The sequence below is a fragment of the Triturus cristatus genome, chromosome 4_2 (assembly GCF_964204655.1).
Source record: "Triturus cristatus chromosome 4_2, aTriCri1.1, whole genome shotgun sequence".
NCBI lineage: Eukaryota > Metazoa > Chordata > Amphibia > Caudata > Salamandridae > Triturus > Triturus cristatus.
The window spans coordinates 341,369,088-341,383,024 of NC_140586.1; the positions used below are offsets into that span (position 1 = coordinate 341,369,088).

The window sequence follows — 13,937 nt, forward strand, 5'->3', positions numbered from 1 at the left end:
ACTGGGTAAATTAGTGAACTCTTTTTGGCTGCCTTGCTTAAATGCTATTTTGTGCCAGTGACCACATAAACAGTGAATGTTTTTTGCTTTCTGCCTGACCACTAGTTAAGTACTACAGGACTATTTTTATGGACACCAAGTAAATAGTGACTTTGCTTGCTATGTGTCTGTCTTTTGGCTAAATAGTACATAATGTCTGCTATTTAGCCAGAGGATGGGTAAATAGTGGAGTTTCTTTTCTGTCTGCCTGGATGCTGGTCTAATAGGTCATGGTCTTTGCTACTTTCTCTTAAAGGTTGAAAAATATTTGAGAAAAATCTCTATTTGCCAGGTGCCTACCTGAACAGCAAAAACCAAGTGGCTTATTCACAAGCCCCTTGTACCGCTGGTGCGTCACTTTTAATATGGGAAAAGTGGGGTACCAGAGGTGCAAGGGGCTTGTAAATAAGCCCCCAAAGTGTCTCATGTTGATAAGTCTTGATCCAGAACATGACTAACCATCCTTGGCTGTAAATATCCGTAACAAAACACACACACATGATCTCTAAGCAGAAAAAATTGAGATTTGAGGAAGATGGACAAGTTAAGAAATGGGCCAGGTTGTTAAGAGAGAGAGCAAGAGAGAGCAAGAGAGCGCACAAGAAAGAGAGAGAAAGAGAGAGGGAAAGAGGTTGTGTGTGCAAAAAGAGTGATGGCCCCAGTTGGGAATGAGGGGGTGAGAGTCTTGATCAGTGTGGAGAGTTGCTGAAAATCGAAGGCAGGTGTGTTGACAGCCAGATATACAGGAATGTAGGCAGTTTTGAAGCTGTGATGAAGTTAAGAGGCTATGTAGAAAATAACAGTATTCTTCTTCTGGCGCCTAGTAGACGTGCACAGGGGGAATAGAGCCAGATACAGAGGGGCATTATATGTTTGACATCAGATTCAATCAGTAACAATGCCCTTTCTAGAATAAAATAAACCTATTTATTTCAATGTTCTTGTTCTCTCCGACATAATTTTAAGGTCAAAACTCTGGGACCCATTCACATACTTTCTTCTGTGAGTAAGAGTAACTTATTCGGTGCTTGTCTTCTTCAACTTCTGCAATTTGTGAAACATTTCCTCAACCTTGTGCATGGTCCATTCCAATGAGCTAATGCGTTTAGCTGCAAGAAATGCTAATTTTGCAGTGAGTAGACTTGCTCCCAGCCAGTGTAGCATATTCTAATCTATTTGTGTGACTACCGACCGCTGGATTTGGTCTAAAATAGGAGTGAATCTGTGTGGGTTGGAAATTTTGAAGAAGGAAGTGTAATAATACCACGATCGGTATATATAGTGACAAAATATTGCAAGATAAGTTTGTATAGATTTTCTAATTTACCTACCTCCACAAATACGTGCCTTGGTTATATACATATATCAGCAAGGTATTTAGATGAGGATTTAAGAATAGTCTATTTTCAAATTAGATAAAAAATGATACCTAAAGGCAATACAAACACTCTGGGACAGGTGTAGTCGTCATTATTTTATTTGTCACATTTTTGACAGTCACTTTGTGTAAATAAAGAAGGAATCAACAAAGTATGAGCAGATAACAGTCTGACTCCTATTTGTAAAGGTTCCTTTCTGAACTAAAGTTATTTTTGTTATCAGAGTTAGTTTTTCACAAGCATTTACCTTAACTATTTGTCTACTACATATAGGTAAACATGTAGCACCCTGCTTAAACCGAATATCTGAATTTTGGTGAAACCTTGACCACATACTTATTTGCGGCGAACTTCAGTCTAGAGAGTAATTGATGAAGCTGGAATTTGAATACAGATACATTTATAAAGGTAAACCGAGGCATCAGTAAAATGTACAGACATGTTTTCATCACAGACAATGAGAAGGACATCATCATGTTAAAAGGATGTCTTGATGTTTTTTGATCAGCAGGTCGACCTACCCAATAGTCAACAGGCTGCAAGACAAAATAAACAAAAATGTTTAATTAATTAACTTGAAATATGAATTCTCCACATAGCATAGGACCCTTACATGAGCCACAGTAAATTAGTTATATTCCTGGATTGCATAACTAATGTTTCCCTTCATTGCAAAAGGTACAATGGAGTAGTTAGGACAAAATAAATTTAAATATAGTGCGAAAATGCCCCCCACCACTTCACCTTAGGTATTATTACATCTGTAAGGCCAGTTCTGGCTGCCTTTGAAACCAATAGGCTGAAAAAAATGATCACTGAATTGAACTAATTTGTATAGCCATTTTGTTCACCTCTGCCCTTTATAGCAACTAGAGCAGCAGCCGTACTGGAGGTGTGTCACTGAGTGGTGAGAGACCAGTCTGCACATTAGCAAAGCATCAACTGTGGAGGCAAACATTATACTCCGAAGCAGTCTTGTTTTCAGCAGCCTCATCCAGGTGGACTGGGACATATGTATCATGCAAAGGAATATATGATCCCCGTCCATTCTGACTACATTTCAGGCTAAATATAAATTAATATTCTGCCTACTAATCTATAATGGAACTCAGGTTTAGATACACAAAGAAACGTGTCATCAGGATGTGCTTATAATTCGATTTGGTTGTTGGAAGCATCAATCTTTTGTTACCACCTGTGGCTTTTAAGAAGGGTTCCAGGGCTTTGGGAGCATAAGTGGTGATATCAGGCATACCAGCCTTGGGTCACATTCCAGAGGGACGAAAGTTGAACATGTTCCTTTAATATGAATATATGACCAAATACCAGCACAATGCAAGTGTTCTCTTATTTATAACATGCTCAAGTTTCCTATTATGTGTAGGAAACTGGAGTATTATGCAGTGTGACTGGTTAGACTGCACTATGTAATACTCTAACAGTACCCCACAGATGGTCCTCGGATTCACAATAACAAATCCTTAGCACTGTCCTGCTAGTGTGGTAAAGAGTAGTCAGGGTTTACTAGAAGAACATTTCAGACTACTAACATGGAAAATAAGCAATTGACATAACTCAATAGAATTAGAACACCAATTTGTGAAAAGAAATCAGATTTTTATATTAACCCTTTCTGTGCTCATGACGGAATGGTCCAGGGCACCAGGGGTACATTTGTTTCCAAATTCAGGGGTGGGGACTGCCCAGAATGGGTATGCCAATGCCCCAAGCCCCCAAAAAGATGCCACAATCTTTCTGCCCCCCCCCCCTCAGGAGGCAGATGGGGGCAGTAGCCCCTGTTCTTCCCTGGGGGGCAGAGAGCACACTAGGTGCCAGTGATTATGCTGGCTTTTTTGTACGTACGGTTGGGGCTGCCAATGTCCCCACCCCCCAAAAAATAGCCACAGTCTTTCTGCCCTCCTTGGGGGCATATCGGGGCAATAGCCCATGATTCTTCCCTCCCCAGGGCGACAGAAAGCCCACTAGGAACTGACTGTTTATTCGGAATGTGCCTTCCTTTGGATTTTGGGTCCTAGCACAGCTGGCACCTAAGGAAACCTAGCAAACCTATTTTCGGAAACTAGACACCCAGGGAAATCCAGGATGTGGTGACTTGTGTGGCTCTCACTAGGGTCTACTACCCAGAATCCCTTGCAACCTCAAACTTTGTAAAAAAAAAAACATTTTCCTCACATTTCTGTGATGGAAAGCTCTGGAATCTGCGTGGATCCACAAAACTCCTCCACCCTGCGTTCTCCAAAGTCTTCCGCGAAAAAGGTACCTCACTTGCATGGGTAGGCCTAGTGCCCGTGACAAGAAATGGCGCAAAACACAACATGGGCACACCATTTTTTTACAGTGAAAACTGACCCTTTTTTTGCAAAGTGCCTAGCTGTAGATATTGAACCCTAGCTCTGCTGGCACATAAGGAAACCAAGCAAACCTATACTTTTGTTTAAAACTAGACACCCAGGGGACTCCAGGATGGGGTGACTTGTCTGGCTCTCACCAAGTTCTCTTACCCAGAATCCCTTGAAAACCTCAAACTTTGTAAAAAAAACACATTTTCCTCACATTTCTGTGATGGAAAGTTCTGGAATCTACATGGATCCACAGAATTCCTCCCGCCCTGCATTCCCCAAAGTCTTCTGAGAAACATGGTACTTCACTTGTGTGGGTAGGCCTAGTGCCCACAAAAGGAAAGGGCACCAAAAGCAACGAGGATGTACCACATTTTTACAGTGAAAATGGAACCTTTTTTCGCAAAGTGCCTATCTGTAGATTTTTAACCTTAGCTCTGCCGGCACCTAGGGAAATCTAGCAAACCTATGCATTTTTTAAAACTAGCTTCCCAGGGGAATGCAGGATGGGGTGAGATGTGGCTCTCACCAGGTTATCTTACCCAGAATCCCTCGCAAACCTCAAACTTTGTAAAAAAAAAAAAAACACATTTTCCTCACATGTCTGTGATAGAAAGTTCTGGAATCTGAGTGGATCCACAAAATTCCACCCACCCTGTATTTCCCGAAGTCTTCCGATAAAAATGATACCTCACTCGTGTGGGTGGGTCAAGTACCCGCGACAGGCACGGGACCAAAACATATTGTTGATACATCAAAATTCCCTATCACAAAACGACCTGCTTTTGCAAGGGGGGGGGACCAATAAAAATGGTAGCTCACTGTGTGGGTAGGCATAGTGGCTGCAACAGGAAATGGCCCAAATCGTACTGTGGAGACTTCAAAATTACCTATCACAAAACTCCCTGGTATTTTGGCCCCGGGCTCACGGCCATCTAGGGAAACCTACCAAACCCACACATTTCTGAAAACTAGACATCCTGGGGAGTCCAATGATGCATGGCTTGCGTGGATCCCCCAAAGTTTCTCTACCTAGAATCCCCTGCAAACCTCACATTTAGCTGAAAACAATCACTTTTTCCATACATTTTTTGCGTGGGATCACCTTGCTGGCACAAATGTCCTACCACCCAGCGTTCACCTTCTTCTCCCGAGTAAAATGATACCTCACTTGTGTGGTTGGGAAAAAGGCCTGTGACTGGGAAGAACCAAAAATATAGGGATTAAAGGTATAGCACCGCAAGTTCTAAGCGCTACATTTATTAAAAAATTGGTTTTTAGCTGATTCTGCATTGACCAGCCACACAAGTGAAGTATCGTTTTACTGAGGAGATCATGGGTAATGCTATGTGGTAGGACATTTGTGCCAGCACAGTGATCCCACACTAAAATGTGTGGAAAAAGTTATTTTTTTCAGCTAAAATTGAGGTTTGCAGGGGATTCTGGGTAGGGAAATGTTGGGGGATCCATGCAAGCCATACCTCATTCGACTCCCCAGGTTGTCTAGTTTTCATAAATGTGTGGATTTGGTAGGTTTCCCTAGATGGCTGTGAACCCGGGACAAAAAAACAGGTGCCCTCCCCCCACCCCCCTTGCAAAACCAGGTCGTTTTTTTATAGGAAATTTTGACGTCCCCACAGTACGATTTTGGCCATTTCCTGTTGCAGCCACTATGCCTACCCACACAAGTGAGGTACTATTTTTATCAGGAGTCCTGGGGAATGCTAGGTGGTAGGAAATTTGTCTCAGCTAGGTGATCCCACAACATTTCCACACAAAAAAGTGAGGAAAATTTGATTTTTGTCAGCAAATTATGAGGTTTGCAGGTGATTCTGGGTAGGGAACCATTGGGGGATGCACGAAAGCCATACCTACCTGGACTCCCCAGGGTGTCTAGTTTTCAGAAATGTGTGGGTTTGGTTGGATTCCCTAGATGCCAGTGCCAAAAACCCAGGTGCCCCCCCCTTGCAAAAGCAGGTTGTTTTGCGATAGGTAATTTTGATGTCTGCACAATACATCCTAGGTACTTGTCCCACCCACACGAGTGAGGTATCATTTTTATCAGATGACTTTGGGAAATGCGGGGTGGGTGGAATTTCGTGGATCCACGCAGATTCCAGAACTTTCCATCAAAGAAATGTAAGGAAATTGTGGGGGTTTTTGAAAAAGTTTGAGGTTTGAAAGGGATTCTGGGTAAGAGAACCTGATGAGAGCCACACAGGTCACCACTTCCTGGATTCCCCTGGGTGTCTAGTTTTCAAAAATGTATAAGTTTGCTAGGTTTCCTTAGGTGCCGGCAGAGCTAGGGTTCAAAATCTACAGCTAGGCGCTTTACAAAAAAAAGGGTCAGTTTTCACCGTAAAATGTGGTATGTCCATGCTGCGTTTTGCACCGTTTCCTGCCGCGGGCACTGCCTACCCACACAAGTGAGGTAACAAAAATTCTCGGAAGACTTTGCGGAAAGCAGGTTGGGAGGAATTTTGTAGATCCATGCAAATTCCGGAACTTTCCATCACAGAAATGTGAGGAAAATGTGGTTTTTGTTTTACAAATTTTGAGGTTTGCAAGGGATTCTGGGTAAGAGACCCTGGTGAGAGCCACACAAGACATCCCATCCTGGATTCCCCTGAGTGTCTAGATTTAAAAAATGTATAGGTTTGCTTGATTTCCCTGGGTTCTGGCAGAGCTAGGGTTCAAAATCTACAGCTAGGCACTTTGCAAAAACAGGATCAGTTTTCACTGTGGAAACGTGGTGTGTCCATGTTGTGTTTTGTGCCATTTCCTGTCACGGGCAGTAGGCCTACCCACACAAGTGAGGTACCATTTTTATCAGAAGACGTTGGGGATTGTGGGGTGCATGAAAGTTTGTAGACCCACGCAGATTCCAGAACTTTCCATCACAGAAATTTGAGGACAGTTTTGTTTTTTTACAAAGTTTGAGGTTTGCAAGGGATTCTGGGTAACAGAACCTGGTGAGAGCCAGACATGTCACCCCATACTGGATTTCCCTGGGTGTCTACTTTTAAAAAATGTATAGGTTTGCTAGGTTTCCCCAGATGCCCGCAGACCTAGGGTTCAAAATCTACAGCTAGGTACTTTGCAAAAAGAGGGTCAGTTTTCACTGTAAAAATGTGGTTTGTCCAAGTTACGTTTTGTGCCGTTCCCTGTCGCGGGCACTAGGCCCACTCACACAAGTGAGGTTCCATTTTTATCGAGAGACATTGGGAAATGCCAGGTGGGTCAAATTTTGTGGATCCACGCAGTTTCCAGCACTTTCAATCCCAGAAATGTGAGGAAAATTAGTTTTTTGACAAAGTTTAAGGCTTGCAAGGGATTTTGGCCCGTTTCCTGTCATGGGCACTAGTACTACCCACACAAGTGAGGTACCATTTTTATCAGAAGACTTTGAGGAATGCAGGGTGGGTGGAATTTTGTGGATTCACGCAGATTCCAGAACTTTCCATCACAGAAATGTGAGGAAATATATATTATTTTTTTTACAAAGTTTGAGGTTTGTAATGAATTCTGGGTAACAGAACCTGGTGAGAGCCACACAAGTCACCGCATCCTGGATTCTCCTGGGTATCTAGTTTTCAAACATATGTAAGTTTACTAGGTTTCCTTAGGTGCAGGCCGAGCTAGGGTTCAAAATCTACACCTAGGCCCTTTAAAAAAAAAGGGTACGTTTTCACTGTAAAACTGTGGTATGTCCACGTTGCGTTTTGGGCCGTTTCCTTTCGCGGGCCCTTGATCTACCCACACAAGAGAGGTACCATTTTTATTAAGAGACTTAGGGGAACACATAATTGTAGAGCAACTGTTATTACCTATTGACTTTTGATCCATTTCTGCCTTCCAAATGTAAGACAATGTGTAAAAAAGAAGTCACTTCGAAAATTGTCCTATAATTCACATGCTAGTATGTGTACCCACAATTTCAGAGAAGTACAAATATCTACTGTTTCCAAACTCTTATTTTGTTCCCATTTCAGAAATACATAGGTATCTTTCATACCGATTTTTAACTATTTAGATTTTCCCAAATTAATTGCTATATACCCGGTACACAATAAAAAACCATTGCAAGACGATGCTCAGTTATTGGCTCTGGGTTCCTCAGGTTCTTGGTGAACCTACAAGTCCTATATATCCCCACAACCAGAAGGGTCCAGCAGATGTAACAGTATTTTGCTTTAAAAAATTTGTCGTACTTAGAAGAAGTTACAGATGAAAATGTTGGCACAATGACTGTTCTTTTCAACTCATTTTTCATTTTTTCTATTTTCAACTGTTAGTTTCTATAAGAAAACCTTGAGGGATCTGCACAAATGACCCCTTGCCAAATTCAAAATGTTATCTACATTTCAGAATTGTATAGTTTTTCAGGATCCATTATTGCTTTTATACCCATTTTTACAATTAACTGGAAGGAGGTTGAAAGCACAAAAAATAGCAACAATAGGATATGTCCCAGTAAAATGCCAAGCCGGTGTAAAACACTTTGGTTTTCTGACAAAAGTCTGTCAGTCCCTGAAAGCTGGGAAGATGGTGACTTCAGCACCATAAACCCTTTGTTGATACCATTTGCAGAGAATAAAACAGACACTTTCATCTGCAGCTCTTTTTTCCCATTTTTCCCCCCAAAAATGTAACTGTATTTTGGCTCATTTCTGGGTCCTCTCCAGGGGAATCAACAAACCCTGGGTACCTTTAAAATCCCCATGATGTTGGAAGAAAATGACCCAAATTTTGCGTGGATACTTTATGTGGTCAAATGTTTACAGGGGCCTAAGCACGAACTACCCCAAAGTGCCAAAAAAACGCTTAGCACAGGGATGGAAAAGGCCTAGCAGCGAAGGGGTTAATTTAGACACCAAATGAACACAAACTGATACATATAACAGGAGGTATGGATTTTAGAAGGAAAAGCAATTCACTGCTGAAGAACTTTAGCAATGCGGTCAATGGGAAAAAGAACTTTCAGGTTGAGTTGCGTGGGACCCAAGGAGGGAAAAGGTGATATGTGTCCCAGGACCAAGCCACAACAGTCAGTTCAATTTGACCTTGCTTGAGAAGCCTAGGTGCAGAGTTGTCCTGGCTGTCTGAGGTGCTGAAGAGGGAGCCACGGGCGAGCTGATTTTACCACTTACATGGTTCTGATGAGGAAATGGGTGCAAAAAGTCAACAATGAAACCATTGCTGGTATCGGATTAAGGTGTTGCAGAGTTCCTGCGAGTTGCAGTGCTGAGTAATAGTGGTGGTTGTGGGACTGGCCACCAACAAGCCATGGCAGCAGAAAGATCAGCTAAAGGATACTTCAATGTCCAGAGGTCCGGGAGAAAGCAGTAGCAACTTGAACCTTGCTGGAGGTCAGGACTATGTGTCCTACAATGCACTGGACCATTTACTTTTGGGCGATCCCTTGGAGGCCCCGATAACCAGCTTTACTTTGGTTCTGGTCCGTTGTTTTACCTGCAGACTGAAGGGGACTAGTTCCACTAGTCAAAGGGATTCTGAGTTTTGTATAGCGGGAGCATGACCCTTGCAGGTAGCAGTGGGCTTTAAAATTAAACAGTAGTAAATACAGTAATATCAAATTCACTACAAATTAACTAACGACCAAAAATCAAAGTTCTGTCACTAATACTAAAATAGTATAATTGTTTAGACAACTGCAAGTACCAGGCAATGTTGAGAAGAAGGGGGGGAAGAGTCGGTACTGCTAGGATGAACGCACTAAGGTTGTCAGTGATAAATAGTTCTTTGACTTGTTTCTTGAAGGATATGATCGAGTGATTCGTTCTGACTTCAGGACGTAATGTGTCCAAAATTCTTGGGGCAATCCTAGAGAAGGACCAGTTGTAGGTTTTCTTCTCGTGGAATCTTTGAGGTTTCAGAAGAAAGATGTTGGAGCTTCTGGAGGATCTTGAGCCGCCAGAGAGTTTGAGCTTCTGGGTGAGACATCTCGTTGTATTGTGGTGGAGGGCTTTATGCTGTACACAAACGTAAGCAGGAAAGGTTTCCAAACTTACAGGGGGCCGAGAGGAACTAAAGAGGGGAGTGCACCCTCCCGTATCTATACACTGTTTTGCCAAAAGTACTCCCCACTGTCAACTCGCAACTAAGTTGCTGAATGCATTTGAACAGTCCTAGAGCTCTAAAGGTATGGAGGTTCCTGCGTGAAGTCAGAAAAGACCACCACTATTGAGTGGGGAAGGAGGCAACTCCTTTTGTTTTATATTCCCTCACACGCCTTAGTGGTGTCATGCTTCATCATTGGGACACCTCGACGCCTAGAAGTCAAGGTGGGCTCGACCATTTTTCAGGGAGCTCTTAAAAAGATGTTTTTGGCCAGGGGGGATAAAGATTAAAAGCCCGGCAACAGATCCCAGTTTCCCTTTTATTCTTGGACCTGCTGGGGGTAATAATAAAATAAAAGTTAAGGGTCAATGGGGATATTATGGTCCTAAGACCCTATAGCCAACATGTTTCAGTCCAATTAAGCCCCATAAAGGGTGCTGGACTTTCTTCAGGGCGGGAATGAATGCAACCTGGTATGGGTAGTGGAGGGGATTTCCCTATACTACTGGTGATAAGGGCAACTAACGCTCCTTATTAATATCCGTAGACTAATTAGTCTCACATGTCACTCCATCTATGTAGAGAAAGGAAAGAAAAAAGTAGAGACCACACATTTTTTATATATATATGGAGATATAGGTTTGTTCATCTCTACAGGCGTTCGTCTCAACTTAATAGTGGTGAAAAATACTCCACCAGACATACAGAGGTGGCGGGTGAAAAAACACACTTAGTTTATCACACGCTCGTGTCTGTGTACTGCCCGTCTTGGAGGCAGCATTATGCCGCATCCTATCACCTTTTGCTCTTAGGTGTGTGTCTATCCATATTGATCCTACACCCGTGTTATTCCCACGTGGTCAACACTACTGCTTTAAAAATAATCACCGTGATTTGTTTTAAAAGTCATGATAACGTATATGCATGCTCACCTTTCACGCTCATGCATACGTATATCCATTTCATACATCCATTCTTACCCCATTCTGGGAGGGGTATCGACTCCAAGTGGAAAACCAGCTCTTATTGGGGTAGCCCTGTAGTCAGACACTGCGTGTTCGTTGGCGTTTTATCACCACACCCACGAGATTCAAGTGGCCCGAATCGTTGTCCCATAGTTATGGAGGGGGACCAAACAAGGTTAAAAAATACGGTGAAAAAGACACACAGAGAGACAAACACACGAAAACATAAACACAGAACAGTATCCGTGAGAGCTGTGCTTAGTGCTGGATCCCAAAAGGGGCCAGTTTACTCCTCATACCTTATGTCCATGGTAAATTTCCATCATTACTCACGCCATCAAGGGTCCTGCCCCTCGTATCATCCTATTCGGAGGTGGTTCCACTGCTTGGGGTACTACTTCGCCTTGTTGTTCCGTTATAAATGGGCCGTTTCTAATTGAATGTTATTGCCGCCCACTTCCGCATCCCGTAACCGGCGTAAACGTGCCCCCGGTGTGAATCATGGGAAACGTAGTGTTACACTGACGGCGTGTCCCTCTATGCTTAGAGGTTTTTAAAAAAATATATATCTTTATTAGCACGATGCCGAAAAACCCGTAAGCCAAATAGTGTATCTTGTTACTTTGCGGATTTAAAATTAAAATTTGAAGTTTTTAAAGGCCAATGAAATTCTGATATAGACGAAGGGTGTTTTAATTCTGACCCGGTTTGTTGTTATAGATAGTATTTTTTTACGATCTAATAATACTTGCCAATGTAGTTCTGGTAAGGGAAGGGGGAGTCAGTTCTAATGAGGCTTTTTGGTGTAGTTATAAAGATTATTACAAGGATCTGCCACTAGTGTCCTAAAAAGTTACCAGGCTACTCATCTATGTTGTAGAGTAATGGATACAAAGTACCGATCCAAAATTTTGGAAAGTATTTCGACGTTTTCCAGATTATAACCTTTATACTGGACACAACAGTGATTAGGCTATTGTATGATCGCTTTTTGGAATTAGTGTCTAGTGTATATATTCTCTTATTTGGAATTCGTGATGGTCTCATTGGTTTTTGAGAATAGGTAGCTATATTAAAAGACATATTAGTTAAGGTTTATATCCTTCGAAAAAATTCCAGAGGCTCTCAACTTATGTTACGATATAGCCATGTCCTATCATTATTTTGAACGTAATAATTCTAGTTGATTTTAAGAAAGACATGACCCCAGTCATAGGAGAATTATTACGGGGTCGGGATTCTCAAAATTGTTAGTTTACATTCCAGTCTTTTAATCCTCAAGAAAATTACTTCTTGTTGAGTTGATTTCATGGTATCGAATCGTTTAGTCCGACAATGTGGGTTTTGAGTCTATATACCCATCGTTGTTCGCGTTCCAGTAGGGTTCTGGACATATCACCCTCACCACTCACTTTCTCGATGATTGTCCACCACAAGTCTGTATCTGTGTGTTTGTACTCAATATAGTGAGCTGTCAGTTTCGTGGATGAAATAGCCCTTCCAATCGTGCTTCTATGCTCACAAATGCGAACTTTAACTTTCCTTCCTGTCATCCCTACATACATGAGTTGGCAGGGGCATTTGATGAGGTAGATGACCTTCTCTGTGTTACAGTTTGTATGTGATCGCTGTTCCCACGCATATCGCATACCCAGTTCTATTTCTTTAGTATGTTCTGTAAAGGGACACACCACGCACGATCCGCTCGGGTAATGGCCTGTGACCTTTGGTAAGTTCCATAATGTTGCTTGATGTGTAGATTGTATGTTTGTTTTCCTGAAATCAGTATGTATGAGGGAATCCCTCAGACTTCGGTTCCGTTTGAAAGAGAACATTGGTTTCTCAAATTTGAGTTGGTTTGAGGTAAGGACTGTCCACTTCTTAATAATGATTTTCTTAATTGCATTTGATGATGCATTAAAAGTGGTAACACATATGAGAGTATCCTGTTCTTCTTTCTGATGTGTTTCTAGTAGGGCCTCTCTGGGCGTGTTGCGGGATCGTTTCTTAGCTTTTTCAATAATCTTCTTTGGATAAGATCTTTCTTGTAACTTCCTGGCCAGATTTTCTGCTTCCATCTTGTATTCTCCCAGGTCCGCGCAGTTTCTGCGAATTCGCAAGAATTGGCCTACCGGGAGGTTCTCCCTAAGTGCCCGGGGATGTGCACTGTTGAAATGGAGTAGACTATTTTTATCTGTTGGTTTAGAGAACAGGGAGCTGGTAATCCCCCCATTTCTTGCGCTCAATTTTACATCTAAGAAAGATATCTGTTCCTGGTTGGATGTCATGGTGAACTTCAAGTGTGGATGGAGTTGGTTAATCCATGTATAGAAGTTGGTCAGTGTGCCTGTGTCACCTTCCCAAATCACCAGGATGTCGTCTATGTAACACCACCACCCTTTGATGTTATTGGTGTAAGGGTTCGTGGTCCACACATGTTCCTCTTCTAGTTGTCCTACGTACAAACATGCTATACTAGGCGCAAATGTGCTGCCCATAGATGTACCGTGTACTTGCAGGTACAATTGGTCTTCGAATCTGAAAAAGTTCTCTTTCAATGCCAGGCTCATAAGTGTGACAACCCAACTGATTGGAGCGTCCCAGGTCCATTCTTTCTGATGTAGAAGAGTTTCAATTACTCTGACGCTCTCGTCCTGCGGGATGCTAGTGTATAATGCTTCTACATCCAGACACACAAAAATATTGTGTCCTGGATCATATGTGACATCCTGGAGGACATTTAACAGATGTTTTGTGTCTTGTATGTAGGACTTGATTTGTGTAACCAGGGGGCGGAGGAACCAATCTGTATATTTAGACAATGGTTCTAAAAGGGAACCAATCCCGGACACAATAGGTCTTCCTGGTGGTGGGACTCTCCCTTTGTGAATTTTAGGTATTGTGTAAAAAATTGGTGTTCTTGGATCTCTGCAGTTCAAGAATTCATGTTCCTTTTTATTTATCCACTCTTGATCCAATGCCTCTGTTGTTAAAGTGTTTATAGTTTTCCTAAATCGAGCTGTAGGGTCTCTGTAGATGGGTATGTAGTATTTGGTGTCTGACTGCAGATTGATACAGGCTGTTCTATAGGCTGTAGTGCTCTGTATCACTGT

At 42.2% G+C, this 13,937-nt stretch overlaps 1 protein-coding gene across 1 annotated transcript in view; it reads right to left on the bottom strand.

The window, feature by feature from the left end:
* Positions 1-1,500: 1,500 nt before the first annotated feature.
* LOC146833841 (uncharacterized) overlaps positions 1,501-13,937 on the bottom strand; it is a 750,859-nt gene continuing 738,422 nt past the window's right edge. Inside the window, exon 56 of the mRNA XM_085599920.1 lies at positions 1,501-1,954. Within this exon, the coding sequence (XP_085456046.1) occupies positions 1,936-1,954 (19 nt within the window). The 3' untranslated portion in view covers positions 1,501-1,935. The remainder of the gene's footprint in view (positions 1,955-13,937) is intronic.